At 55.3% G+C, this 27,949-nt stretch overlaps 1 protein-coding gene across 1 annotated transcript; it reads right to left on the reverse strand.

The window, feature by feature from the left end:
* Window positions 1-27,949, reverse strand: PLEKHN1 (pleckstrin homology domain containing N1). Its single transcript, XM_014941371.1, has 16 exons — window positions 27,851-27,949; window positions 26,096-26,195; window positions 20,483-20,629; window positions 20,024-20,104; window positions 18,528-18,615; window positions 15,090-15,214; window positions 13,462-13,611; window positions 12,991-13,071; window positions 8,183-8,252; window positions 6,724-6,878; window positions 5,970-6,164; window positions 4,815-5,066; window positions 3,571-3,723; window positions 2,516-2,710; window positions 2,235-2,283; window positions 1-1,950 (listed from the first exon to the last, which is right to left on the reverse strand). The coding sequence occupies exons 1-16, from the start codon at window positions 27,928-27,930 to the stop codon at window positions 1,766-1,768; spliced, it is 2,106 nt and encodes a 701-aa protein (XP_014796857.1). The 5' UTR covers window positions 27,931-27,949; the 3' UTR covers window positions 1-1,765.

Here is a 27,949-nt window from a genome sequence, read left to right on the forward strand (position 1 = left end):
TCTCACAGAAATACCACCAGGGAACTTTTACAGCGATAGGGAGGGGGCTTTTCCCTCCCGATACATTGCAGGTACCACTCTTGAAACCCAATTAAAAACATCAAGGTGACCACCTTCAAAGCCAACGTGTCCATAGGAGCTCATGAGCACGGCTGCCTCCCAGCAGACTCTGCACTCCTGATGTTCCCCAGCTCAGTTTTGTTCTGAATAAATAGATTCTTTGGGGGTTAAGTTATTAGATACAAATCTTCCCAAAACGAGAGTAAACCTGAAATAACACAATAAAAGCTAGAAGACCCAAACCCACACACACACACAAATGGGCAGACAGCTGCCCATTCTACAGTACTGCATGTCATCCACAGCTAGAAAATTAAATAGAGCTTCAACTCAGCCACATTTACACCTTAAATACATATAATCCACTCAAACCTTGCATGTAAACTTTGTTGGATACCTTCTGAAAAAAAAAATAATACATGTAAGTACAATGTAATACGTAGAGATTCAAGTACAAAGAGCTCCGGGATTGTTTTGTTTGCACCAGTGAAAGAATGAAAACTGAGATTTTGCTAAAATGTTTGGTTTGCAGCCTCTTCAGGGAACAAAGGTTAAGAATGTAGAGCCTCAGGTGAAAACATTTGGATTTGCTGCTGACCTTCTATGTGCTAAAGGATCTGGCCTAAGAGGCTGGAAAACAATAGCCCTGAGACTCTGTCCCCTCTTGTTTGTGTCCTGCTCTTGCTGCTGCTCGGGAGGGGGGGAAGAGAGAGGTTGCAGCCCATAATGGCATTGCTCTGACCACCAGAGTGTTATGGCTGTGATGAATTTGGCTTGTAGTGAATTTTCTTCCTTCCCTCCCTGCCTAGATGCTCACGGGCAGCATTCACTGCCAGTCCAGCACGGCGGGAGGGAAGGAGGCAGCCCCCTGAGAGGAACCCGGGGCACCCTTTCCAGGGAAGACCTCGGTAAACACAACCCACTTGGCATATTTGCTGGCAGCCCATTTCTCCATTCCATCTCCCAAGGTGGCAGGCTCATAATATTGCAGGTCACCACCGTGGTTTGGAGCCAGCACTGGCAGGAAAGGATTTTTTGCATAAAGTGGAAAGAATATTCCCTTCTACGCAGATCTGGATTTCCTTTTTTCTTTCTCCATCTCTGTCAGATAACTCTGCTCTTGCAGGAAGACAACCCTATGAGCACAACTATTGCTCCCAACCTTGTACACCACGATGGGGCATGTCTTGTGCCTCTTTGCAGACTTCAGAGCCCAAGGGGGCAAGGTTTGGCTTTACAGCTATTCTTGGGGATCGGCGGATCCTCCAAGGGACCAGCCTGAGGGCTCTGGTGGAAATGAAAATGATCAAACTAACCCAGCCCTTTTTCTTTGGCCTTTGAGCGACTGCTCCATCTGAACACCCTCTCCCTTTTATCTGAGGGACCCTGACCGGCTTTTTGGTCTTCCTTTTATTTTCAGGGGGGCAATGCTGGTCCCTCCCCGAGCCGGGGCAGCGGCAGAGCGTGCTCCTTGGCACGGCACACACGCTGCTCCTCCGGCTCCGCAGAGGCTGTCGCTTTCCTGCTTTACCCCCTTCCTCAGATTTAGGGGAGAAGTTTGAGCTCTCGACCTGCCAGGACATGGGAACCAGCCTTTCGCAGAGCTTTATACGTTTTGTACGCCCCAGGCTCCTCGTCCTGGAGGGAAACCCGGCGAGAAATGAGCCCGGGGAGCTTTTCCGTGCCTGGTTGTGGAGAAGTTCCCTCAGGCCTGGTAGAACTGCTGGCTGGGAGTCGGGGAGGCGTGGGGGGTGTCTGGCTCCTTGCCCTCAGCTTCCCACAGGTTGTCGTAGCTGAAGTCGCTCTGGAAGCTCTGGAGCTCGGCGTAGTCGTGGTAGGCCGGGGAGTCAAGGCTGGTCTCCGGCAGGTCGTAAGCACCAAAATTATCATCTGCAAAAAACCAGACCAAAGCGCTCAGAGAGCTGAGGAGCAACCCAGGGGCTGGAGTCTCCTTTGGTGGAGGAGAGAACGCACAGCACCAGCAAAATTGCTAGAGCTGGGCAAAGCAGTGGAGGCTGCAAGCGTGCCATAGAATGAACCACGAGCCCCACAAGTGATGGGTACCACCACGAAGAAGCAGAAGGTCATGCACTCCCTCATTTCTGCTTTGAATGATGCTTATGGAGACAGGCACTGACGAGGCAGGGTGGGAGGCAACATCCCAAGGGTCTCACCTGGTGGGTGCAATGAATGGCCCAGATGTTCCTCTGGCAGAGAAGAGACCTGAAAAGCAAGAGACGTGCTGATGAGGATGACTGAGCACTGCAGTCCTGGAACACCACACAGCAGGAATCAGCCCTCTCTGGGTTTCCCCATCACTGCTTCTCAAGATACAGAGCAAAGTGCTCAGAGCCCTGCCATGACCCACCACTTCCAGCCCAGAGAAAGGCGAGCTGGGACCCCCACGTTCTCCCCTGCAGTGTGGGGAGCACTAGGGCTGCATTTACTAACTCACCTCTTCAAGATAAGCGTCAGCAGGAGGCCTCAGCTGGAGATGGCATGAGGTGGTGCTGTAACTGAGGGCAGCAGGAACCTCTCTGCAGTGACCACCACGCAGGGGGTGGCAGTTCCTCTTCTGCAGAGAGAGATGCTGGGGTACCGGGAGGGCTGGGAATCCATCCACGTGTGCTGAACCCATCTGTCCGTGACACTGTAGGAATTTAACCAAAAAAACCCCAAACCTCTAGATTTGATACCTGCTGTGATACCACTGACCTGCTGCTTCCCACCTGCAAGCCAGCCCTGCTCTGAGCAGTCTTAGGCAAACCCAGATTTTTCTGCCCACCTGGCCAATTCTACTACACTCCAACCCTGAAGGGAAAAGAAGAATGGCTGTGGGTCCCTCGCAGTGACCCATAGAGGTAGTGGAAGTTGGCCAGATGTGAAGGTAGTAGGATGAGACCTCCTGATTCCTCAGGGGGTCAGGAAGGACAGAGAGAAGTCAGAAGAACCCTGCAAGGAAAGGGAGGACTTTGGCAGTATGGGGGACGCCAGCCACGGACTCAGAAGAGATGCTCAAAACTAGAAATGTAGCCTTCAACAGGCACTCAGTTATCACAGCTGGAATTTCTGGGGGTGGGTAAAGTGGTCTCCATGTCTGACTCATCTCTGGTTTCTGTAGACTGGGTCACAGCTCAGTCTCTGCCTTTGTTTTGGGAGTTTCTGGCTCTTCCTGGGATTGTCCTGACGCTGGCATCCAGCGATAAGACAAGGGAAACCTGTTCCCCTCTGACTCTGTCCCGGCTTGAAAAAAACCAGAGAGGGGAGTTTCTGGCTCTTCCTGGGATTGTCGTGCCGCTGGCATCCAGTGATAAGACAAGTTCCCCTCCGACTCTGTCCCGGCTTGAAAAAAACCAGAGAACTATGCTGTGCCCTGCCCAACCCCGAAATGCTTTTCCCCATCCCGCTGGGGCAGACAGCAGGAAAAGAAATGGCCCGAGGCACGATTTCTGGAGCCAAAATCCCCGTGTGCTGAGTCAGGGCCGTAACGCGCAGCGAAGGCGCAGGTACCTCTTGCAGGAAGCCGGAGCCCGCCAGGCTGCGGGCGCCCGAGGAGCTGGGAGTGTAGGGGTCCGTGTACAAGGGGGAGCAGGGCACGGCCGCCTTCTCCAGGGAGCTGGAAGCTGTCGAGGGTTGACTCCCCACCAAGCTCCATCCGCTCAGCTGAAAGGCAGAATTGAAACAGGAACGTGACACGCCGCTTCAAGAAAGACAAGGAGCAACAGGACCACGACGTGACTGACTCCTCAGACAAGGAACTGCTGGAGAGTGAAGGGCTACGAAGATGTTCAGGGGACTGGAGCATCTCTCTGAGGAGGAAAGGCTGAGAGACCTGGGGCTGTTCAGCCTGGAGAGGAGAAGGCTGAGGGGGGATCTCATCAATGCTCATCAATATCTAAAAGATGGGTGTCAAGAGGATGGGGCCAGGCTCTTCTCAGTGGTGCCCGGTGACAGGACAAGGGCAACAGGCACAAACAGGAACATGGGAAATTCTGTCTTAACATGAGGAAAAACTTCTTTCCTTTGAGGATGCCACAGCCCTGGAAGAGGCTGCTCAGAGAGGGTGTGGAGTCTCCTTCTCTGGAGATATTTCAAACTCTGCCTGGATGCGTTCCTGTCCATCCTGCTCTGGGTGATGCCTGGATGCTTTCCTGTCCAACCTGCTCTGGGTGACCCTGCTCTGGCAGGGGGTTGGACTGGATGATCTCCAGAGGTCCCTTCCAAGCCCCACTGTTTTTGATTTTGTGTGATTCTGTGTTCCCCACTTGCAATTCATCCCCAGGAGGGATCAGAGCAGGGAATGTCCCTGCAATTCAAGTCCCAAACGCTGCTCAGCCCTGAGGGGTGGTGGGGCTGTCTCCCAGCTGTGATAACAAGGGGACTTCCCTGGGCATAAGGCAGAGGCACACTCATCATGGGGAGGGAACCATGGCATCACACGCTAGACCAGTGATGGACACATGCTGGAAAGCCCTCAGGAGAAGAGGCTGTGTCCTATGAAGTAATAACACTCCTACTTGTGTTGCCTCAGGAATTACCGCCCATCATCTCAGGGCTCCAAGAGACGTTGCCCCATTTGCTGTGTTTAACCTCACCTCCCATGGGCCATTTTTAAATGGAAATGGGTTACACGCCTGCCAGGACAGCTATCCCTGCAAGCAGGGGTAAGGAAAACATGAATTGTGCACCAGTTTCTCTGCTGGTGGACCCTTCCTGGGCAGGAGGGCATCCCCACCGCGTCCCAGCCCCCTTACGTTGCTGAGGTCCAGGTGTGACGGGGGAGCTGCGGGGTGATGCTGCGATCGGTGTGCGGGGTAGGGCTGGTGGTACACCGAGGACAGGAGCTCGCCGTTGGGGTTTTCAGGAATAAGGCTGCAGATGGTCCTCTCCGTGTCCTGGCTGGGCAGCTGCTGGCCACATTTGCCCTTGGACTTTCTGGCGCTGCCGCCCCTCCGCAGGTCCTGGGGGGGTAGCCCCGTGCTTGGCCAGTTGGGGTGCACCAGGCTCTGAAACAAGGAGACAGACCCTGGAGATGGTTCTCCTCAGCCCAGCCCTGGGTACACACACCTCCCCTGCTGTGGGCATCTCGTGGTGCTCCTGCATCAGCCTGGTCCTGCAGCCAGGTCCCTGCCCCATGTGCTCCTCCCCATCCCCTGGTGGTACAAATGCTGCTCGGGGGCAGAGCAAAGACCTGCCCAGCCCATCACCTCCCACCCACGGGCTTTTCCTTTGGGATTTCCTGACCTTTGAACAGTCCCATCTGCCCTTTTTGCAATCTGTACCAACAGTCCTTATGCAGAGTGGAGAACTGGCACGGGACCCCTCAGCAGATTTGTCCTTTATCAGCAGTGACAAAGGTGAGCCAGGACAAATACAGGCTCCAGGCGTGGAGCCACGTGGCAAACTGACCATCTGAGCTCAGCCCATCCGGGATAGATCCCTCTGCTCAAAGGCAGTGTCTGTCCCCACGTGTCCCAGGCTTTTGGAGTAGGACACAAACTTCAATATAAGAAGTTCCACCTAAACAGGAGGAGGAACTTCTTCACTTTGAGGGTGGCAGAGCCCTGGAAGGGGCTGCCCAGGGAGGTGGTGGAGTCTCCTTCTCTGGAGACCTTCAAGACCCGTTCCTGTGCAACCTGCTCTGGGTGGACCTGGTTTGGCAGGGGGTTGGACTAGATGATCTCCAGAGGTCCCTTCCAACCCCATGGGATTCTGTGTGCTTAGAGATATAGCTCAGTGATGGCTTTTGTCAGTGTTCAGTTAACGGTTGGACCAGATGATCTGAAAGGTGAGATATGGCTCAGTGATGGTTTTTGTCAGTGTTAGGTTAACGGTTGGACCAGATGATCTGAAAGGTCCCTTCCAACCCAAGCAATTCTATGGTTCTATGGTTTGGGGGGTTCACTCACATGGAGAGGCTGGGAATAGCCGGAGGAGAAGGAATCTTCAAGTGCTCTGCTTTCAGGCATCAGCACGAAGGACTGTCCATCGGGGAGAGAGCCGCTGTTCTGGGAGAGGTGTGTTAAGGTGGGCACTCTCCCTCCCGACGCCCAGGAGTTCGTACGGCCATCAGAAGTGAGGGACCCTCTCCCGCTGCCGCCAAACTAGACGGGGGAGAAGACCAGCAGGTAGGAACAGCACATCCCTCCCCAGCTCCATCTCCCTCCCAAGCATCACAGGGGCCAGCAGCGGGTCCAGGCTGTGCCCACATGGCATCCCTGCCCACTGCGGAGGGGTCTGCTGCCCTCTAGGAATGAGAGGGTGGCTGGGGCCAGCTCGCAGGGTGACAAGGACAAATGACAAGGTGAAGGCACCCTGACCCCATCCCAGCTGCAGTGGTGGCAGGGTGAGCATCCCCTTCCCTGCGAGACCCCCTTAATATCCTTCTGCCAATGCCTCGCTGCACAGCGCTGTGACAGGCTGTGGCCAGGGGCTGGCTTTTGAAGGAATTTAATATAATACTTCCCATATCATGTAAGACAGGGCTTCAAAGCAATTTGCAAGGATCAGCAACTTCATGACAGCCTTTGAGCAGGAGACTTGAAGCAAAGTCTGCTGTGTCACAAGAGCAGTCACGTGTGGGCAGAGATAGGAGAGACATCCTAGGAGAGATGTCCTGGGAGACATGGACTGATGACGGTGCAAAGGCAGGACATCTCTTACCTGCCCGGGGTGTGGGAGCTTTGATCCTGAGAAACTCTCTGATCCAGAGAGGGAGGAGTCGGCGTTTCGAAACTGGGCTGTTTTGAGGCAGTAGAGCCACTCCTGGTAATCGTCGTAGCTGCGGCAGATCACCCGGATGGAATTGATTAGCCGACCTGGAAAAACACCACCCACTGCTGTTACCAGCTTTGATCAACACCCTGTGTTGCGTCCTCCAAAAACCCACGGGAATCCTCCTGCTCCATCCCTCCCCCGTGTTCTCCCAGGGACCCTGAATCCCTTTGCTCCATCCCTCCCCCATGTTCTCCCAGAGACCCTGAATCCCTTTGGTCCATCCCTCTCCACGTTCTCCCGGGGTCTGAAGACCCTGACACAGGTCTGAAGACCCTGACACAGGTCTGGAGACACTGACACGGGGTCTGGAGACCCTGACAGAGGTCTGGAGACCCTGACACGGGGTCTGGAGACCTTGACACAGGTCTGGAGACCCTGACACAGGGTCTGGAGACACTGACACGGGGTCTGGAGACCCTGACAGAGGTCTGGAGACCCTGACACGGGGTCTGGAGACCTTGACACAGGTCTGGAGACCCTGACACAGGGTCTGGAGACACTGACACGGGGTCTGGAGACCCTGACAGAGGTCTGGAGACCCTGACACGGGGTCTGGAGACCTTGACACAGGTCTGGAGACCCTGACACAGGGTCTGGAGACACTGACACGGGGTCTGGAGACCCTGACAGAGGTCTGGAGACCCTGACACGGGGTCTGGAGACCTTGACACAGGTCTGGAGACCCTGACACAGGGTCTGGAGACACTGACACGGGGTCTGGAGACCCTGACAGAGGTCTGGAGACCCTGACACGGGGTCTGGAGACCTTGACACAGGTCTGGAGACCCTGACACAGGGTCTGGAGACACTGACACGGGGTCTGGAGACCCTGACAGAGGTCTGGAGACCCTGACACGGGGTCTGGAGACCTTGACACAGGTCTGGAGACCCTGACACAGGGTCTGGAGACACTGACACGGGGTCTGGAGACACTGACACAGGTCAGGAGACCCTGACATGGGTGTGGGGACACTGACACAGGTCTGGAGACGCTGACACAGGGTCTGGAGACCCTGACACAGGTCTGGAGACCCTGACACCAGTGTGGGGACAATGGGAAGGCTCTGCCTTCGGCGCTGCCCACCTGCACCTGGCTGAAGGTGGGATGGGGACCAACACAGCCCAGATCTAAACGAGGGAGAACCATGCTGCTGGTGGCTCACAGCCTCTCCCTGCCAGCAAAGCCAGGTCCTCCGAGGTACCCAGGGCACTGGGGTTTCCAAACAGTTCAGTTCAGAGAGCTCAGGTGGCAGGAAGGTGGGCACAGCATCCTAGTGGGACCAGCCCAACCTCGGAGACCCCCGTGGCTGCTGCCAGCACACCCCTCCCCACGCCGGACACGCACCTTCTATTAAAAAGGAGGTTTTCTCGTTCTCTTCAAAAAGCACTTGGATGGCGTTGAGCGGCAGCTCGCCCTGTCGAGAGAGAAGCAGGCTGAGGACCACCACGCAGCCCACAGAGAGACAGAGCAGAGGGGACAACCTGGCTGCCCATGGAGGGATGGAGCCTCCACAGGCACCCAGCTGACGAAATTCCACTTCCACGGGGGCTTTCCCCAAAGCCAAGAGGCTTTAGGAGCTGATTTTGCCAGTGTAGGTGGGAGGATGAGGAGGGGAGGTCCCCGTGCAGGGCTGGGGGAGGCTGGAGGAGCCTGGTCCTTGTGGGGAGAAGGTGCAGCTCAGTCCCACTGGCAACCCCCTCAGTGGGGAAAGGGAGGAGGAAGAGGAGGCTCGGTGCCTAGATCCCCTAGGTCTGCAGGAGACAAGAGGCACCCAAGCTGCTGCTAATTTGGGTGGGGATGTAGGCACCTCTGTAGTCCCACAGATATGGGGCACGGGCTGGAGAACTCTGTCCCCAGCAGACTGACTCAGCCGTGTCCCACTAAACTCACCCTCCCCACTCACAGCTCTCTCACCCTTATTGCAGGAACAAAGCCTCGACCTCACGAGCCATTGCTGTAAACTTTGCTCTTACAAAGTCCCTCCTGAGAACTAAACTCAGAAAAACGCCCCTTCCTTTCCAGCTCCATTTTCAACAGTTTCCCATCATTTAACGGCTGAACTTCTCCAGAAAATTTTGCAAGCGTGGTCCTGAACAAGGTTTGAGTTGCTGGAATGGGAATTCCAGCCTTGCAAACAGGAATCCCCCGCAATCCAAAGCCTCACAAAGACAGGGCTGAGCCCTGTAAATGCCAGCGGGTGAAACGTGAGCTCTTGTGCTGCACAGCCCAGTTGTGGACATCACTCCTGCCATCGGAGAGGGGTTTGCTCTGGGCAGGCACCCCATATACGTTCCTATTAGGGAGCTAAAACAGCCCATCCCTGGAAAAAACCTGAAATTATAAGATACCATGTGCTACTGCCCCAAAGTGCAATAGTGCCTTTGCACCCACATCCACCTCTTCTGCTCCTGCAGCTGCGCCCCATCCTCAGCCCAGCAGCACAGCCCTGCTCTGCTGCCTGCTGTCCTTTGAGTGTCACCACTGACACTTTAATTCCCTCTGACGGGCAACCTGGCAGAAGGGCCAAGGGTTTGTCAACACTCAGTTAGGATCTAGGTCTTCTCTTTCACCAAAAGCTCCCCAAGCTGATTTTTTCTTACAGAAATTAAACAAGAAGGGTCCTGGGAGAGCAGCCGGAGCAGATTTTTGCACTGGAACCACCTCACCAACGAGCTCATGGCTTTAATTCTCACCTCTCTCTTTCTCTGAGCAGGGGGAAACCGAGTGAGACGCAGCTTCTCTGCTCCTTAAGCCCCTGTTCACATCACCCGGATGGGACTCCAACCCTGTCTGTGGGCATGGAGCAGGGACAGTTGGTGGCAATGGCCCTGGGAGCAGCTCCTGGCTGGGATGGCAAACACAGGGTCTGGGGAGAGCTCAGGAAGAGAAGTTCCCACCCCACGCTGCTCTCCCCGATGCCCGGCAGCGGAGGGAGCACAGAAAGCTGGAATGAAACCCTGTCATTGAGCTGAAGGTGCAATTCACTCAGGATCCATTTGCCCCAGGTTACAGGCTGCAAAAACAAGGGTTTCCAGCAGAAACCCCTCATCGTGTCCTCACTGCAAAGCTGTCCCAGCTGCACAGCCCCTGGGGAACGTGGCCGACGTGCCGGCTTTGCCACAAGGGGAACGTGGAGCTGGGCCAGCTGTCGGTGGTTTGAGCTGGCCGCCCGCCTCTCTGCAGCAGCCCCTGGGCACACGTGGGCTTTTGGGGGAACTGATCCTGCACCGACAGTGATTTACGGGCTGAGCAGCACGAGGAGGGCTGACCCCGGGAGGGGAAGCTCATGCAACGCTCATGGACTTGGATGGTTCAGCTGGTGCAGATGGTGGAGGGGCTGGTGATGCCTTCTCCTGCTGCTCCTCACCCCCCCAGCACGTTTAAGCAAGCCCTCCTACCATCAAGGAGGACTGCATCAGGCTTCCCCGAAGCACCCAGTGCTCCATCCTCCCTAAGGTGACCACCCTGTGTCCATGGGAGAAGGGTGAAATAGCCCAGGGGTTGGAGTCCCACCTGGGGAAGCGCAGCAGCATCCCACAAGGGACATTTGCAGGTGGTGGAGGGGCCGGTGCTGCCTTCTCCTGCTGCTCCTCGCCCCCCCAGCACATTTAAGCAAGCCTTCCTACCATTGAGGAGGACTGCATCGGGCTTCCCCGAGGCACCCAGTGCTCCATCCTCCCTAAGGCGACCACCCCGTGTCCATGGGAGAAGGCTGAAATAGCCCAGGGGTTGGAGTCCCACCTGGGGAAGCGCAGCGGCATCCCACAAGGGACACTGAGGGGCTGGAGCGGGTCCAGAGAATGGCAACGGAGCTGGTGAGGGGTCTGGAGAACAAGTCTCCTGAGGAGCTGCTGAGGGAGCTGGGGGTGTTCAGCCTGGAGAAGAGGAGGCTGAGGGGAGACCTTCTCGCTGCCTAAACCTCCATGAAAGGAGGGTGTAGCCAGGGGGTCTCTTCTCCCAAGTCACAGGTGACAGGACTAGAGGAAAGGGCCTCAAGTTGCTCCAGGGGAGGTTCACGTTGGATATTAGGAACAATTTCTAACACTGCAAGGGTTATCAAGCATTGGACTGGGCTGCCCAGGGAAGGGGTTGAGGCACCATCCCTGGAGGTGTTCAAAAGACGGGTTGACATGGTGCTGAGGGACATGGTTTAGTGACGGTTTTTTTGTCAGAGTTAGTTGATGGTTGGACTAGACAATCCAGAAGGTCCTTTCCAAGCTAGATGCTTCTATGATTCTATGAAAAACCCACACGTTGGCTGCAAAGAGCCCCCGAAAAAACCCACACGTTGGCTGCAAAGAGCCCCCCCAGCCTTCCCTGGGCATGCCATGAACCTGTCCCCCCACCCCCAGCAGCTCCCCCTTTGCTGATTTACACCTCGCCTGGGGCTTTTTCCCACCAGGGCTGAGCCAGAGCCCGCTGCTTTGGGTGAGCCCCATCCCGGCAGGCTCAGCCCCTGCCTTCCTTCCCCTTCCCCTTTCCCCGTCCCACACGCAAACTTGGCAGCCATGGCTCCTTGTGGTTTGTATGAAACCGAAGAACAAAAAAAGGCCGGGCTATTCCCTTCACACACAAACCGTAGGGCTCAGCGTCTGCTGGCGGGGAAGGGAAGTTAATTTGCAGAAGCCCTTGGGAGAAGGCTCCTGTGCCCTGACATGCCTGTGGAAAAGCAGGTTTCCACTGTGGTGTCAGAGGCTGGTGAATCACCTCGTGCCCGGGCTGCGGGGAGCCCTGCCATCGCCCCAGCGAGAGAGACGCCCGGGGACCAACGCTCCGGCACCGTGGGAAGGGAACGTTGCACGGACAGGGCAGACAAATCTGGTTTAAGGTTTCAAAAGAGATGACTTAATCCCAGAGCCCAGCCCAAGGCCCCCCCCCTTACGCGGTGCCCCATTCCCAGGAGCTGCAAACAACATGTTCCCGAAACACAGGCTCTGTCTGAGGTGTGTCACACAAGCCACCAGCTGCTGGAAAACACCCTCGGCTGTTGCAGCAGGGATGGGGAGAGATGTGACTGGCGTATGTCCCTCCTCACACCCCTTCCCAGCCCAGGAACAGTCTCCTCTGGCCGGGGAGATGCTCTACGCAACCCTTCCCCGTGGGTAGCCCTGGAATGAAAAGCAGCCTGCGTGGCTCGGGGCCTGATGTGGGCAGGGTGAAATCATGTGAAGAAGGACCCCAGTGAGTTCACACTGGATTTCACAACCCCTCGGTCTCGGCAGGGTTTCCGTGTCACCAGCTCCTCTCTGGGTGACCACGGAGGATGCTGTTCCTCTGCAGGACCCGCTCCACCATGTGCCGGTGCTGCTGCCCGTGCACGTTCACAGACAGCTCAGGGCTCATTTTTGGCACGTTTGCTGGAATCAGAAATCACAGGGCTGTTTAGAAGCCACTGCAATGATGCCTAAGGTGGATGGTGGCCATCGGGTTTAAGGGCCATTGGGACTGCAAGCAAAGTGACCGCAGCTCCCAGGGCCCGTCTGTGCTGAGGCTCCCAAGCAAAGGATGGACCAGAAAAGCTCATTTCACATGCCCTGGGGCACTCGGGCTTCCACATCCTTGTTGGTCCTTCCTCTGGCATGCCCAGACATTGCTCAGGGCCCTTGTCCCACAGAGGGAAAGGGCAGCAAACGCAGCACAGCGGCAGCAGCCTCTCCTCTCTGCCCACCAGCCAAAGGAACAGCCTTATGTCCTTCCCCACCAGCACCAGATGTGCTGCCCGGATGCTACCTGCTTCCCAGTGGTCCCACAGAGCAGGATTTGGGATGCAAAGCCCCCCCACTGCGGGGACACTCTGTTCCAGCTCCCATCTCCCAAGCCGGCGAGCCAGGCTCTGTGCCAGCCTAATCACACAGAAACATGCCAGCCTCCCTCCTCCCAGAGATTCGGATTCCTTGGCAGCCACCTCCTCCTTCCCCCCTCCGGGGCTTCGGTAGGAGGGCAAGGTGTTTCTCATGGGAAGATAGCTTGCACCATCCCTCTGCCTGCTCACCTGCCAGCTGGCAAGGGAGCAGCGTGGAGGGGAAAGCCCTTGCCAACACGAGGAGCAACCAGGGAACCCAGGTGGAGGGGAGAGAGAAGCCAAGGAAGCGCCGAAATCACCGCTGTGGATGGGTGGGAGAGAGCAGGAAGGTGCTCCAAGATGAACCTACCTTAAAGCAGAGGGTGTTGTGCTCCTCAGATACTATCACCAGCGTGGACGGGTAAAGCACCAACAGCCGGTCGTGCTGCTCCTTGGGAAGCAAAGGGGAAGAGGGTTCCCTGTGAAGGGCCAGAGGGGGCTCAGGTCTGGAGAGCCTTTTCCTCTGTCTCTCCAACAGCAGCCCAAGGCTCTGGAAACAGCCCGGCTGCTTCCCTGCAACGGGGCTCCACCGAGATCCCTGCCAGCTCCGGCTGCCAGCCCTGTCCTGCAACTGCTTATGCACGTGTCCTCCCCCAAACACCACTGCTGGGCCCCAGGAGCTGTGACAAACCTCTTTCCCATTTACTGGGATGTGGCTAAAATGACCCTTCAGGGCCCCGTTAGATTATTTGGAGCAGGTAGGAGTCTGCCCTGCTCGCTCCGTCCATTGCCTCTTCCCAGCCGTGCCGATGGGAGGCTGCTCCCCAGAGATGGGTCCTACCTGGAAAGGCAGATGCTGGAGCTTCACTTTGGAAACACAGAGGACATCGCCTAGGGATTCCCGCTGGGTCCCTTTCCAGTCCTGGACAGGCATGTTCTGCACGGACCATCGCAGCTCCTCCTTCCCCATGGAGCTCTGTGTCCAGTCATTCTAGGGACAGAGAACAACACACAACTCAGAAGCGGGGTAGACAAGGTCCTCCCCGAAGCATTTAGGCCATGGCCCTTCTCAGGACACTTTTCAAGCATGGCAAAAGCAGGAAAGAGTAAATAAATCTGTGCAGGAGCCACTTTTCCAGCTGGGCCTGAATAATCATACTTGGTACCTAGCATCATCTGCTCATTGCCTTTCAAAGGGAATACCTCTGTTTTACAGGCGGGGAGATGGAAACAGGGAGGGAAGTAAAACACCCCGCAGAGACTAGAGGAGAAGACAGGTCTCTTGAATGTTTTCTAGGCCCCGGTCCCAGTCTCCTCCTCCAAATGTTTTGCAAACTCTGGCTCATTGCACAAGCCCAGCCAACTGTGTGAGGGTTTCTCTGAAGCAGACCCGAAGCTCTGACCCCTCAGGGGCTGTGGTGGTGGCACCTCTGGGTCCCAGGTCTCCCTTTCAGCACACACACCCCCAGCCAGGCACCCTTGCCTTTCTTTTTTGCACCCTTCCCTCGCAGGAGACCGCACAAAAAGCAAGCTGTGTGTGCACACACACGTCCAGCACAACTGCACCGAGCTGCTGTCAGGTCTCAGTGTTACACAGCACCTTTGGAGTTGCCATTCAGACCAAAATCCCACATTCACTCGGGCACTGGTTGCCCAGACCCAGGCCCCTCAGGACATCTGAACATAAATACACGTCTCCTCCATGGGGAGAGGAGCTCCCAAGCAAGAACACGTCTGTCAGGTGTGGGTAATTAGCGTGTCTCTCCCTCGTTATTTTAGGGGTGGTGGAATAACTGAAGGAAGAGAAAGCTGTGAGGTGCATTGCCCAGGGCCAGCTCCAGGGGCTGGCAAGCAGGTAGGTGCCTCGGGCAACAAGAAGTCGGGGCCACTGAAGCCCTTGCCACGTTGCTGATGTTACCCTTGCTCTGGCAAAACTGGTACACGCTGCTGGTGGAGAGGGGTCAATGGCCATGGGCCAGAAAGGCTGAATTACAGACCGTGCACAGCCCCAGCAGCTGATGGAAGTGGCACAAGTGGCACCAAACCCCCTGAGCACCATGCCAGAGGGGCAGCTCCCTGACTGGTATAGCAAAACACTCAAGCATCTGGTCTGGAAAAAGGTGATTATGCCAGGAGTCAGCCCCACACTGCCTTCCAACGAACTGAAAGAGCAGCAAGCACAGCAAGGAGCATTTGGAAGTGGACCCTGAGCCCCTCTCCCCCTTCCATCCCCAACCCTCTGCCCAGAGAAGGCACCCAGAGCCTCGTGGGGCACTCGGGATTCTGGAAAAGGAAGGTGAGCAGATAAAAGTGTGGTGAAAATGGCTGAGAGAGGCTGGTTGCAGAGATCATCCCTCCCGGGGAACGCAGCAGGAGCAGCCCAGCATCCACCCAGCTGGTCCTGGACGTTCAGCTCTGAGCCCACGGCACGGGAAAAGGCGGAGCACCTCACCCTCCCGAGACACCGACCTGAGAGAAGAAGGGCAAGCTGGGGCTTCCTCCATTCAGCAGGATCTGCTTCTCCAGGTGATAAAGCCACTGCTTCAGCGCTGACTCAGTAGGACAGAACACGATAAGGGGATTCGGCAGAGGACCTAGGTATGTGAGACACCAGATGAGCTGAGCAGATAAGGGCACCAACCGCAGCATCAAGAAGACCTTTGAGGTCCCTTCCATCCCCAACCATTCTATGATCAATAAGCAATCCAATGGCCAGAGCTGTTCTGCTCAGCACATCACACCAGGGGTTGCTTCGTTCTGGTGACATCCTGCTCCAGTCCCTCCTGCCACCACCCTGGCCACGTGTCCCCGCTTGGGGACTGCTGGGGACCACCTAGCTCTCACCACCAGCCACTTTTCAGTCCAAAACCTGGCCAAGAAGAAAAGTCAAAGACGGTATAGAAGTCGAGCTGGAATTGAATGGACAGATTTCAGCTTTAAAAATCCACACACACACCCCCCAACAGGTTGTGAAAAGCATCTCTGCCACGTTGTGCTGCTGCGGGGAGCCTGACCCGACACAAACACTGCACAGCAGCTCTCAGTTTCACTTTGGCCCTGGGTAGAACCCGGGGAGCTTTCTGTCACTGTTTATTTATTGCTTCACCCAATAGAATCCGTGCCAAACGAGCTGAAGCTGCTCTCAGACATATAGGAACGGCCCTATAGCTTATTGATTTTAACGTTTCCTGCTATCATTCCGCTAAGAAGCACGAGGAAAAACATCTCACACACCCTCTGTGTGAGACATAACCCGGTGACGTTAACAGTATTTTCTGAGAGGCTACATAATATTATGTTACGATTAATAATTTACCAGTGATCTCATATTAAACCATATTTGGTGCATGCTCAGTGGTATCTACCTGTGTGGGACTCGGAAGCATTCAGATAAGCAAGTGCACCGGATAAGCGTGATACTTTGCCCTTCTGCTGAGTCTTTCATCCCATGATTCCCGCATTATTTACGAACAACACATAATTAAGACTTTGAAACACATGTGTCTGTCAGGAAATGCACTGACACAGACAAAGCAGAGGTGGGGAAACTGAGGCAGAGAAAGCCCCATGTGACTTTCCGTAAGTCACTCCGCTCAGATCCATCACAGTAATTAAGTCTCGAGCACTTGGGCATCCAAGTGTCTGTGGAGCCACCACGGTGGCTTTGGAGTTCTCTCTCCTCCTGCCGTGTTTTCCCTGTTTTTGCAATGGAAATGAGGTGATGCCCTACTTTACCGAGCTGCTGGGAGGGTATATGAAGGTGCTAGTGTTATCTAGATATTCTGGCAGCTCCCAACACCTCCCTGGGCATCTATGCCCTGGTACAAAAGAGCAGGAGTTATGCTGGTAGGGCATGACCCCCAGCATGGCACCGCTTGCTCTGCCACCCCCTCGGAGGCCAGCCTTCCAGACATATCCCCAGGGCTGCTCGCGTCGCCGCGTCTAAACAGGGCCCCAAAGGAAGAGAAAATGAGAAAAGAAACTCCTGCCTGAGCCTGAAGCCTCTGAACCCCAGAGCTCGGGGCAGGAGCTGCTGGGGAGGCTGCGAGGCAGAGCCCCAGAGGCTGCCACTAATTCAGTTGCTCCCAGTTCAGTTCCTGCCATTCCCCCACCCCAGGGGCACGCTGGCAGCAGGGCCATGACACAGCCACGCTGAGCAACCTGTACCAGCCCTCGTGCTCTTTTCTTCTACCCTGTCCTTCCTCTTTTCCTTGCCCAGAGAACACTGGAAGCAAAAAAGCCCCTTCCCGGAGCAGCAGCAGTTCATTCCCACTCAAATCTCTCCATCCCGGAGACATGAAAAAGCTGCAACACCTGCAGGGGAGGAGGCAGAGGAAGCTCAAGGTGCTCGACGGCTTCCTCAGCATCAGAGGCTGTGCAGGAGATGGACCTGGACCACAAAGCCAAGGCGATGGCCAGCTGCCATCCGCTTCTCCGTGCCAAGGGCTGGCAGCGCACGCGGCCGGGATGCCTTCTCAGCTCCACCTCCACGCTCCCAGTGATGGTGCCGGCACCTCCTGACGTGCTGAGCTACCCCGAAAGTGCAGTCCATGGGGAACTACCGACGCCACGGGATTTCTCAAGAGAGTGGACGCATGTCTTTCATGTCTCAGAGTCATGAGACAAAAGATTTCCACCCTGACCCCGTGTAGGGCCATGGACAAGGCTCTTATCCCCTCCGTGCCTTGATTCCTCCCCCTCTAGGAGACAAAACTGTTCCACTCGTCTCCTGGCAATCCTAAATATCGCTACCTCCCTGCTTTCTTTGTGTCACTGCTTCCTGATACATACAGCACTCTCTGTCAGAAAGGCTTGGGTTAGTTTTTTCCCTAAGCAGGACACAACCCCAACAAAGCCCGAGGCCATTCTCCACCCAGCCACGCTCCTGCCTGTCTCAATACAAGCAGAACAAGTCCACCGGCCCCGGTACAGACACCCCTGACAGGTTACGCCTGGGAGAAGTTTCCCTTCATTTCACAGGCTCCCAGAAAGGTTCAGAGAAGCCCTGCCCAGTGCAGACCACAGCTCCACCATCCTCACCATTCATGGGTTGCTTGTACCACCTCCGTTTTACCATTTATGTAATTTTTTTTGTTTTGTTTGAATGGCCACTGTATAACTTTCTCTCTAACAGAGCACACAGACAGTGGACCCAGGGCACAAACGAGATTTCTTGGCTCTGTATCGTTACTGGGTGATTTACTCAGTTCTCTGTACTTTAACTACTACTCTTGGGGGCTTGTGGCTGCTGTAATTCAGCAGTGACTCAGCCCAAAGGAGCCTCCAGTCAGGCTGTCATCCTAGAAAAACTTTTCTGGAGCCAGATGTCCAGGAAAAAAGTTTAAAAAAAGCTTCTGGAGGCCAGAGTGCTGGTGGAGGGAGAGTTGGTGAAGTGACACTGGGTCCTGACAGCACCAGCCTGGCATTATTGGTGGTGGCAAGTCACCTCTGGGCACTGTTGCCCATCCTGTATGCCTTGGGCTGTATGAGAGCCTGCTCAGGCTCAATCCCCAGCCTCAGGGTTTATACGGAGAGGAGAAGTGGGAGAGGGAGTTTTATTCCACTCCTTCTCTTCAAATGTGGTGCACAAAGAGCAAATGACTGGGCAGAGGTGGAGGTGCCACCATGTGTCCCAAGTGTTAACCCGCTGAAGCACAGGACCATCCTCCCTCTGAGCTCCTTATCCAAACCCTGCCCTGCCTGCAGCCCTGGGCATCAGGTGTTTTGGAGCAGGGAAGCCTTGGAGAGGAAGATGAAAATGGTGGGAGGAAGATCTCCAGCTCTCTGCAACCTCTTTTCACAATGTGGGTCTTTTCTGGGACTAGGTCAGAGCGGGACAGAGAGAGGAGACGGTCGTGATTCAGACACCCTGAGATCTCCGTGCAAAGCAAACAAAGAGGCACCGACCTGCAATGCGGAACGCGTGGTCCTCCTGCCCGCTGCCCTTCCCGCTCCTCACTTCACACACGTTCAGCTCTTTCAAAGGCAGCAGCTCCTGGACAAGAAGGACACGCCGTTATTTTGGGAGGCAGGCTCTGAAATGAATGCCCCTTTGCTGTAGGAGACTGGAATTCCCGACTCAGCACCAGCACGATGCTGGGGCTCACGGTGTTAAAGTGGAAAACGATGTCCTGAGGGGAAACATTTGGGATTTTGACCCAGCACAGTGCCCAGGGGAAGCAGGTTCTGCAGCTCCGTGGGGCCAGTGCTGCAGACATGAGCTGCCATGCAGGTAAAAACACTTTCTGTATATTCCAAGCCTTTCATTTTTCAGAGAAACCTCAAAAAACCACCCCATTGCCGGTTTAACACAAGTGAGATGGAAATGACCATAAAGCAAAATCGAGCTGTTTAGTTTCTCCACTCCAGCTCATGGGAGTCCTGCTACAACGAAGCACAGGAGCAGATGACAAGTGCTCCCTGACTTGGGCTTTCTAAACAAGGACTGTAAAAGATGCTAATTGCTATAATGTCTAAGGGCCAGTACTAGCACATTAATTCCTTTTTAATTCCTCTAGAATTAATAATCTAAGGAACCGTTTATAAAGAAGATGGGAGATTTTGTAATACTCTCTGTATTCTGACCCGTGTCTTGCCAGCCAAAGGCTGCCTTGCTGGGTGACTACAGATTGTATTGGCGTATTGCTTTAACCTCAAGTCACCTGGAAGAAAATAAATCATTTCTAAAAGGAACAAATTTTAGGAACGCCTACAGAACAGCCATGCTCAGCTTCAGTTACTCATGTGGAGGGAGAGCACATTCAGGGCTTCCCGTTGGTTCGGCTGTGATTTTTTGGCCGTGTGTGCAAAACAGCTGATTGTTTGCAATTCACCAGCATCACCAGGTTAAAAGACTGATGGACGGGTGGCCAGGATGGCTCCCCAAAGCTGCCCTCAGGTTTTTCTCTCCTCCCTCTCCCACGTGCTGCTTTCTCTCCCCTGCAGATGAAGATCTCCCCCTTGGTTCAGCAGCCCAGGCAAAGTCCACCAAGGCCAGGGGGATTTTGAGCGATAGGAGCTCTGACCCTTGCCAAGGCACAGCTCTCTGTGCGTGGAACTCTACACAAAGATAAGTCCAGGACACCTAAAGACCTCCCATCCCTGGTCCTGCCTGCCAGCCCTGCACAAGCCCCTGTCCCACCTCTATCTCTGCCCCCAGGCAATGCCAAGGACCCAGGTTGGGTCTGGGGTTGTCTGGGTATGGTCTGTAGGAGGAAACACTCTTTCCCCAGGAGCTTGGCGTCCATGGGAAAGGACTTGCTGAGACCACCTAGAGAAGGCCAGTGGTAGCCCCAGGAGCAGAGCCCCCTGCCCTGTCCCATCCTGTCTGCCCAGTGCCCCCAGCTTGGCCACACTGCCCCACTCCCCAGTGCTTGCCCCGACATGGCCAGGAGATGCCCTACCCGGTAGGTGAGTCCGTGGGAGCCCATAGACTGGAAGTACAGGTACGACTGGAACAGCTCCAAGAAGCAGTCTTTCACCTCCTGCAGAAAAGACACGTTTTGGGGTTTATCTCAGGACACCTTCCTCCTCCCAGCTTCCCTCTGCCTCTCAGACTGGGCTGGGCACAGAAAAGCCAGCAGTCGCTCATCCAAGGGCCACCACCACATCTCTGCTGGTGGATCTGCTGCCATCCCAGCAGCTGAACATGGAGACACAGCCCAGGTCCTCACTGGGATGGGAGTCAGTGAGTGCCAGCAGGTACCCACACACTGTGTGGCAGCAGAAGTCCTGGGGCTACACAGTAGCCTAAGGAAATCTCCATGAGTCATGTTTCCCAGAATTATGCTCTATTTCCCAGTCCTGCAGGGTCACTCCGTGCCCGGGAAGAGAAACGCCCACACACAGGTGCCACATCTTACCTGGCAGTGCTGGAACTTAAACTTGACTTTGGAGTAATGGATCATTTTGTCCAGATTCCTGACAACTGTTTTCCTTCGGCCCTTCTTGAACAGGCTGGGGAACCTCTGGTCGAAGTTTTCTTTCTGGTTTTCCTGGTTTTGAATACTCTGTACCAAAGATTCAGAAAAAACAAATCAGAGCTGGCGGAAGGTGGGTGCCTGATGTCTGGAGGAGATGTTTCCAGAGGGGCTTCCTCAGAAAGGCACCCTGTGGAGATGCCCCAGCCGGGCTGTTGGTTGTTGGGTCTCCATGCCAGCGTGGAGCTGGGGTTTGGTTACTGCTGGGAGGTTGTCCTTCCTGGGCAGGGGAAGATATGGACCTAAAGGGAGGTTTTCTGGGTTGGGGAAGAGGGGGTGCAGAAGAACATCCTACATTTTGGGTTGCCCAACTCCACAGACGACTTCCTGCCACCCTAATGAGATTCACTGGAACGAGGACTGATCAAGGCTAAGCAAACACAGCCTGCCTTCTGCTGGGGTTAGTGGAAAGGTTTTCTTTGCTCTAGTTCCACCTGGATTCCTCAGCTCTGCCATCTGCTCGGAAACCCCGGTTTCTCTAGGTGGAGTTTTGTTTTCAGGTGCCCAGATGCTTTTGACGTAGAGTCCCACAGCCATAAAATCAGCTGCAAGGAACTGAGTCATGAAGCTGCTCGTTGTCAGGGCAAAAAGCTACGGGAAGCCAGCAAGCACTGCAGGAGAGCAAGGGCTGATGAGAGGAGGAGATAATATTCAGGGCTGGGGGTTGTTGCCCTTTTTTCCTGCGTTCTGGTTACACAGAAATTCTTCCTTCTGAGCGGTGGCACGAACCCACACCCTGGGAGCCCTCCACTGCTCACAGCCCTGGGCTGCTGCCCCGCTGTCCGGATACAGCAGAAATCCCAGGGTTGAAAAGCTCTCCCTGCAGTTTCTCTGGGCAGAACACTTCTATTTCTGGGGGTTGGTTGATTTCCTCAGGGAGATGGGAAGGGCTGTATCCCCACGAAGCCACGGACATTGCTGACCCCCCCCCCAGGTCTACATCCTACTTGCATATTTGAGTCTTAAATATCAGCTTTGTTAGATGTAGACTCTGGGATGTTCATTCCCAAGATAAAGAGAATTGTAGGTGGGAGAGGCAAGGTTGTCCTGCTTCTCAGTCACCAGACTGTGGCCACCATGGTGGGAGACCCCACTCCGAATACTGGTGGCTGTGTTTCCTTGGGGGACACTTCCAGCGAGGCCATGGCTGGGACTGGGAGGCAGGGTGTCGTGGTGGCTCCCCGGGGCTTTGTATGCTTCTGTCCAAACAGCATTTCCAGGAACGAGCAGGGCTCAGCAGGGATGGAGCAGGCAGTGCTTCCCCAGCACCCAACCTGTCTGGCCGGCGTGTGCCCGCTCCCAGCGCCCCGTGCCAAGGGGACAGCTGCCTGAGCCCCGTGATAAATGAAGAGCCAGCAGAGCTAACCAGATCTGTCCTGCTGGGGCCTCCCTGACTCACCCCTCCGGCATGAGATTAACCCCCCTCCTAACCACGGCGGGGACATCACATCAGCAGCGCTCAGGCCAGAGCTGAACTGGTGGACCAGTTCAAGAAAGACAAGGAACTGCTGGAGGGAGTCCAGTGAAGAGCTACGAAGATGCTCAGGGGACTGGAGCATCTCTCTGAGGAGGAAAGGCTGAGGGACCTGGGGGTGTTCAGCCTGGAGAGGAGAAGGCTGAGGGGGGATCTCATCAATGCTCATCAATATCTAAAAGATGGGTGGCAAGAGGATGGGGCCAGGGTCTTCTCATTGGTGCCCGGTGACAGGACAAGGGGCAACAGGCACAAACTGGAACATGGGAAATTCCACCTCATCATGAGAAAAAACCTCTTTACTTTGAGGATGCCACAGCCCTGGAAGAGGCTGCTCAGAGAGGGTGTGGAGTCTCCTTCTCTAGAGACATTTCAAACCCTGCCTGGACACGTTCCTGTCCAACCTGCTCCGGGTGACCCTGCTTTGGCAGGGGGTCGGACTGGGTGATCTCCAGAGGTCCCTTCCAATCCCCACCATCCTGTGATTGTGTGATTCTATGAGCCAGTAACAGGTTCTGTTGTCAGGTCCCAGCTTGCCCAGAGAAGCTGTGGCTGCCCCATCTCTCCCTTTCCCTCCCGAGCCCTGTGGATGCTGCCGGGTTGGCTGAGCTCTTTGCCAAAAGCACTGCTGGATGCCCAGCTCCCAGATTGCTTTTGCTTCTTGGGGCTTTCTTTATTACTGGGGAATTTGGCTGCTACGTTCCAGGCACAGCATCGCCCAGGCAGCTGGTAGCCGGTGCTGCTGCTTATCGCTGTGTCCCTAATTTCATTGCTTCATCCTCTCCCCTCCCTCCCTCACCTGAGCAGTGTGTTGTTATTGCTGCCACGGCTGTCAGCTGATCAGTTGCTCTTTGTTCCTGACAGCGGCTTGTAGCAGAAACATAATCTTTTCCTATGCTTAATTGCTCCTCAGTGAGACCATTAATTGGCAACCAGCAGGTTGCCACCCCCAGGGGAGGACCTGGGTTCCGTGCTGCATGGAGCGGGCTGGACTGGCTGGAGGGAGGCTTTGGGCAGAGAAGGGGTTAATTGGTGTCCGAAAAAGAGTTACCTAAATTCAGGGAGGCCCTGGAAGGAACCCCAAGCTTTGCAGGTGGAAGGGTCATAGAATCACAGAATGGTTAGAGTTGGAAGGGACCTTAAAGATCATCCAGTTCCACCCACCCTGCCCTGGGCAGGGACACCTCCCACCAGACCAGGTTGCTCCAAGCCCCCTCCAGCCTGGCCTTGAACCCCTCCAGGGATGGGGCAGCCACAGCTTCTCTGGCCAACCTGGGCCAGGCTCTCACCACCCTCACAGCAAAGAATTTCTCTCTGGTATCTCATCTAAATCTCCCCTCTTCCCATTTAAAACCCTTACCCCTTGTCCTGTCACTGCACTCCCTGACAAGGAGTCCCTCCCCAGCTCTCCTGTAGCCCCTTCAGATTTCTCCCTTCAGAAACCATTTCTAGGGTTTCTTTGTCCCTCACTTGCAGGAGGAGGCTGAAAGCTCAGGCTTTCTCACTGGGAGCAAAACCCCTTTGTACGGTTGATGGTGGTTCCTACAAACACCCCATCCCCTGTCCAGGTACAACAGCAGTTTCCCAAGTTCTGGGAAAAACAGCTCCTGCCGAATCTGAGCTCAGCCCCACAAGTGCATCCCTGCCCTCTCTGGGACAGGTTTATAGCCACCAGCATGGCCTGTGCCTGGCCATCCCCCAAAAAGCAGCACTGGGAACCCCATAATGTCCTGTCAGGCTCGGGGACCTGAGCTGTCACAGCCTCCTCCATGAGCATCACTCATCCCCTTGGCCCATGCTCCCCTCGAGACCATGGGGATGCCTGAGCGTGCAGCCAAAATGAAAGGGAACTAGCATTTCTCATTCCTCTGAAGTCCTCCCCAGGCAGCTGTCTGCTCCCCGGGCTGGACCAGGCTGGTGGCAAGCACCATCCTCCCCCAGCCCCATCCTGACGAGCCCCGTCCCCGTTAGCCGGGCCATCCCGCCGGCTCTGAGGCAGTCCCAATCCTTGGAAACCTGGTTTCTCTCAGGGTTTGGGGAAGCAGCGGGTCTCTGGCAGCGCAAGTGCCCTGACATGTTCTCTCACTCTTCCTGTGTCTGGGATGCCTCATCCTACAGGTAGAGCAGGTTAATAATTAACCCTCCTCAGCCCCTGCAGACCCCAGTGACTCCCAGCTGAATCACGAACCCTGGCAGCAGGAAGAGCTCAGCCTTTCCAGGCTGGTGCCCTGGGGCTCCGAAAGCTGCTGTTTAATGATAAAAGAAGCAAATGAGGAGCTCTGCTCTCCTGCCACATCCTCCCCCCTCTCTTCTGCTCAGGCTTCGCAGGAGCCGTAACTGGGAAGCGTGAGAACCAGGGCAGAAGGCACTGGCTTTGTGTGCCAGCTGGGTCCAGAGGGGACATGCTTTTCAGGGATGTCACTCGCCCCAGTCCCAAACCCCCTGCCGTGGCCAGAGGTTTGGAGACCCCATCTCCTCTGAGACTGCATGGGAAGAGTCCCATGCTGATGGCTCCTCTCTAACCTGGCCCCGCAGCAGCTGATGGCCGCCCGCTCTCAGAGGTGTTTCTCCTGAAAAGATGGGAGTGGGAAAGGGGTTCAGACAAGGTTTCCTCCAGGCCACACAAGAAGCTTGCGGCTGAGCAGGGAGTTTGGATCCCATCTGCCCCAGGCGAGGGTAACATCCAAACAACCGCTCCACCCTCCTCCCTTCCCCGAAGAGATCCCGCACCCGCTTGAGCTCCTCAGTGAATAATCTCCCCCTGACCTTTGTTCTGTCAGCTTGGAGGATTCCTTTTCCAGGATCCGCTAACGTGACAGCTCTCCCTGCTTCCCTTCGGGGACCTGGTCCCGTCAAACGCTGCCCAACCCTTTTGGATGTCACCCTGATAACCGCAGGGACGTGCCCATTACTCTCATTCACAAATAACAGGCAGGACTCTGAAACAGCCCCAGTTCTGCTCTTCTTCCCACCCGTGTGCAGTTCAGGATACGTTTTCCAAGAGAGAAGATGGCACTCACCCATGGGCACCTCACAAGGCAGGAGTAGGATCCCAGCCCTGCTCCCTTCTTGGGCTCACAAGAGAAAAAACAAAGGCCCTTTGGGTTGGAAAGGGCCAACCTGGGAGAAGTGAATAGAAAGGGACTGCAGGGTCCCTGCTTGTGGGGAGCAGGTGTTTAAATGTCTGCAGCACCCCAAAGTGCATGAGCAGGGCTGCTCAGAACGGGGTCCTGCAAGACACCAAGCCCTTGACAAGCACCCCATGGCCAGGGAAATACACCCAGCCAGCAGCTCAAAACCCAAGAGATAACCTTCTGCTGTCTAGCTGCAAGTCTCTGCCTCAGTTTCCCCTTCCCACATACCCACATAGCCTATTTGCCCTGCAGTGGGGCAGATGGATGCACAGGACAGCCCAGCAAGCCCCCAGGCTCGCTCCACAGCCCTGGCCCACCCAAAGGGACCGAGCAAACCTACTGGGGCTCAGCGTTGGATGTTTCACCTCCGCTTTCCCTGAGCGGTGCTGGGAAACGGGCCATATGGCCACAAGGCTGGTACGTGCCTGGGACAGACCTGCCCTTCCTGATTACCTTCCCAAGGCTCGTTGCTAACAGGCTGCCTGCCCCGTCTCATTCCAGCGTGGGAATGAATCATCCTACCTTCAAATGCTCCTCTTGCTCTCATTTTCCTTCCCAGCTTGCCCAGAAACAAAAGAACCAAAGAGCAAAGGGCTGGGTGAGATATTCCCCCCATCCTGCCTGCTTCGTTCTCAGTGTGACACCCCCCCCCCCCAACCCCATCACACATTTTGGCTGATGGCAGGTCCCCTCGACACCCCCATGGGGACCCCGGAGCGCGGCGAAGGGCACGGGGCTCATTCCTTCCTGGGATGTGACCACCATCTCCTTGAGACAGACCTGCTGCTACCTCCAGATCCAGACCCATCGTTCCTCTTATGTCCTTGGGGTGGGTGGGAATAATCTCTGGGAGCCGTGGGGAAAGGGGTTGGATGTGTTTATACTTGCCGTTCCCGGAATATACTGCAGGATTTTGTCTGTGGTCGTCTCTCTCTCCTTCCCTCCTTCAATACCAAAAATGCTGGGCAGCTTTTTCTTGCCATTTTGTCTACAGAGGGGAGAAAAAAAAAAAAACAAAAACACACATGCAAACACAGATCTAGACCGAGGCAGTGACTTCTGCCCAGAAATAAGGAAGCCAGAAAGCTAAGTAAGCAATTTGTCATGGGCTTTCTAATCATCCCAGCCCAGCAAAGGGCTGATAAACAGCCTGGGAGAATTGTAATGGGGTTTGTGCTGCACTTGTTGGTGTTTCTTTGCTTTTTTACATGCCTTTGCATAACCAAAGGATCAGCTAGGCTCATCTGTGTCTCCAAACCAGCAGAGGGACCAGATGTTCCATTGCAAAACACAAAGACCAAATCCAGCCCTGACAACTCTTCCAAAGCCTCTGGAATGGCGATGCATATGTACACGTACGCAACGTATATTCACAAACAGGTTTTGTTTCTAACTTTGTGGTTTTCCTCTTCTCTTTCCTTCCACTCCCAGCAAGGCCCCCAGCTTCTCCTTGCCTGCACGCCACCAAGGAGCAGTTACTGGTGCCATTTAAGCAGCGCTGGGACTGCTCTGTTGGGATTTCCCAGCAGTTCCTCACTCGTTCAACCAGGTTGCAGCCTTCAGTTTGGCAGAAACCAGCCTTATCTCCACAGAGAGTCAGGAGCTTGGGAAGCCAGGAGTCAGCGGGGACAAGGAGGTGCTCTGGGGTTTGGCTGCTCCCCTGCATTTACCTGATGCCAGCCCTCTGGGGTCCAAATTCTCCACCTGATCCCCTCTCTTTTACCCCACGGGAGCTCCACAGACTACTAGGGTTTTGCTCCCAATTTATGGCAGCACAGGAGACCAGGGGGACCATGCCAAGTGTCTCCTCTGGATTAGAAACCCCCCAGCCGAGCAGAATTTATGGGGTTTGTTGCAAAGCCCAGCAGGTAGGGGTTTGTGTGGAACCACCCTGGTTCCCAAGAGAGCTCCTTTCCATCCCAGAGCGCTCAGGACAGGGATTGCTCCGTGTTGTGGGTGCTTAGGGACTGGCAGCAGCACCGTGACTGCACTGTCACAGTGGGAAAGGCAGGGCACAGGGTCCTATTTTGGGACAGCCGTCCATCACTGGGCTACCTGAAGGCTGCCCTGGCCACCCCAGCAAAAAGTGCCCAGAGGATTTTACAGACATTTTCTCTTGGCTCTTCCTTTCAGGGTTACAAAGGCAGGTCACACCGTAGCGGGCAGAGTGTTGGGATTTGGGGTTTCTCTCTCGGAGGGGAGGGTGAATGTTGTTTTTTCCCAACACAGCACCGCAACTCCGGGCGCCGCCAATGAAAAAAAAAAAAAGTGGCAGGTGAAAAGAAGGAGTGTCAGGGCATTCTGCACCTTGCCCTGCCTGTCCCACAGAAAGGAGTTTTAATTTTTAAAGTGAAATGGAATAAATCGCGTTACTCCTGGGGGGAGCGTGGCAAGGGATACTCCGCCAGCAGAGATCTAGGATTCCTTCCCCAGGCACTCGTGGGGAGCTGATCGCGTTCGGCACTGCCCAGCACCCCGCAAAAACCCATGCAAAAGCCCAAAATCTGCTGAGCACATAAATAACTCCTGGGTTTCCCAAGCGGGGGCTCGGCTGCCAGCCCCGTTCTGGGTGGTGCATCGCACGGGGGGGAAAATCCAGCCCCGCTGGAAAAGCAGTCCAAAGGAAAAGCGAGTGTTACTTACTCTTTCTTCAGAGAAGGCTTCCTTCTGAAAGAGTTTCTGAGCCTCCCAGGTGCCTGAGGAACACAAGCTATGTTCCCCATGCCGGCAGCGACTGGAAGC

Source organism: Calidris pugnax, unplaced genomic scaffold (assembly GCF_001431845.1).
Source record: "Calidris pugnax isolate Ruff unplaced genomic scaffold, ASM143184v1 scaffold82, whole genome shotgun sequence".
Taxonomy (NCBI): Eukaryota; Metazoa; Chordata; class Aves; order Charadriiformes; family Scolopacidae; genus Calidris; species Calidris pugnax.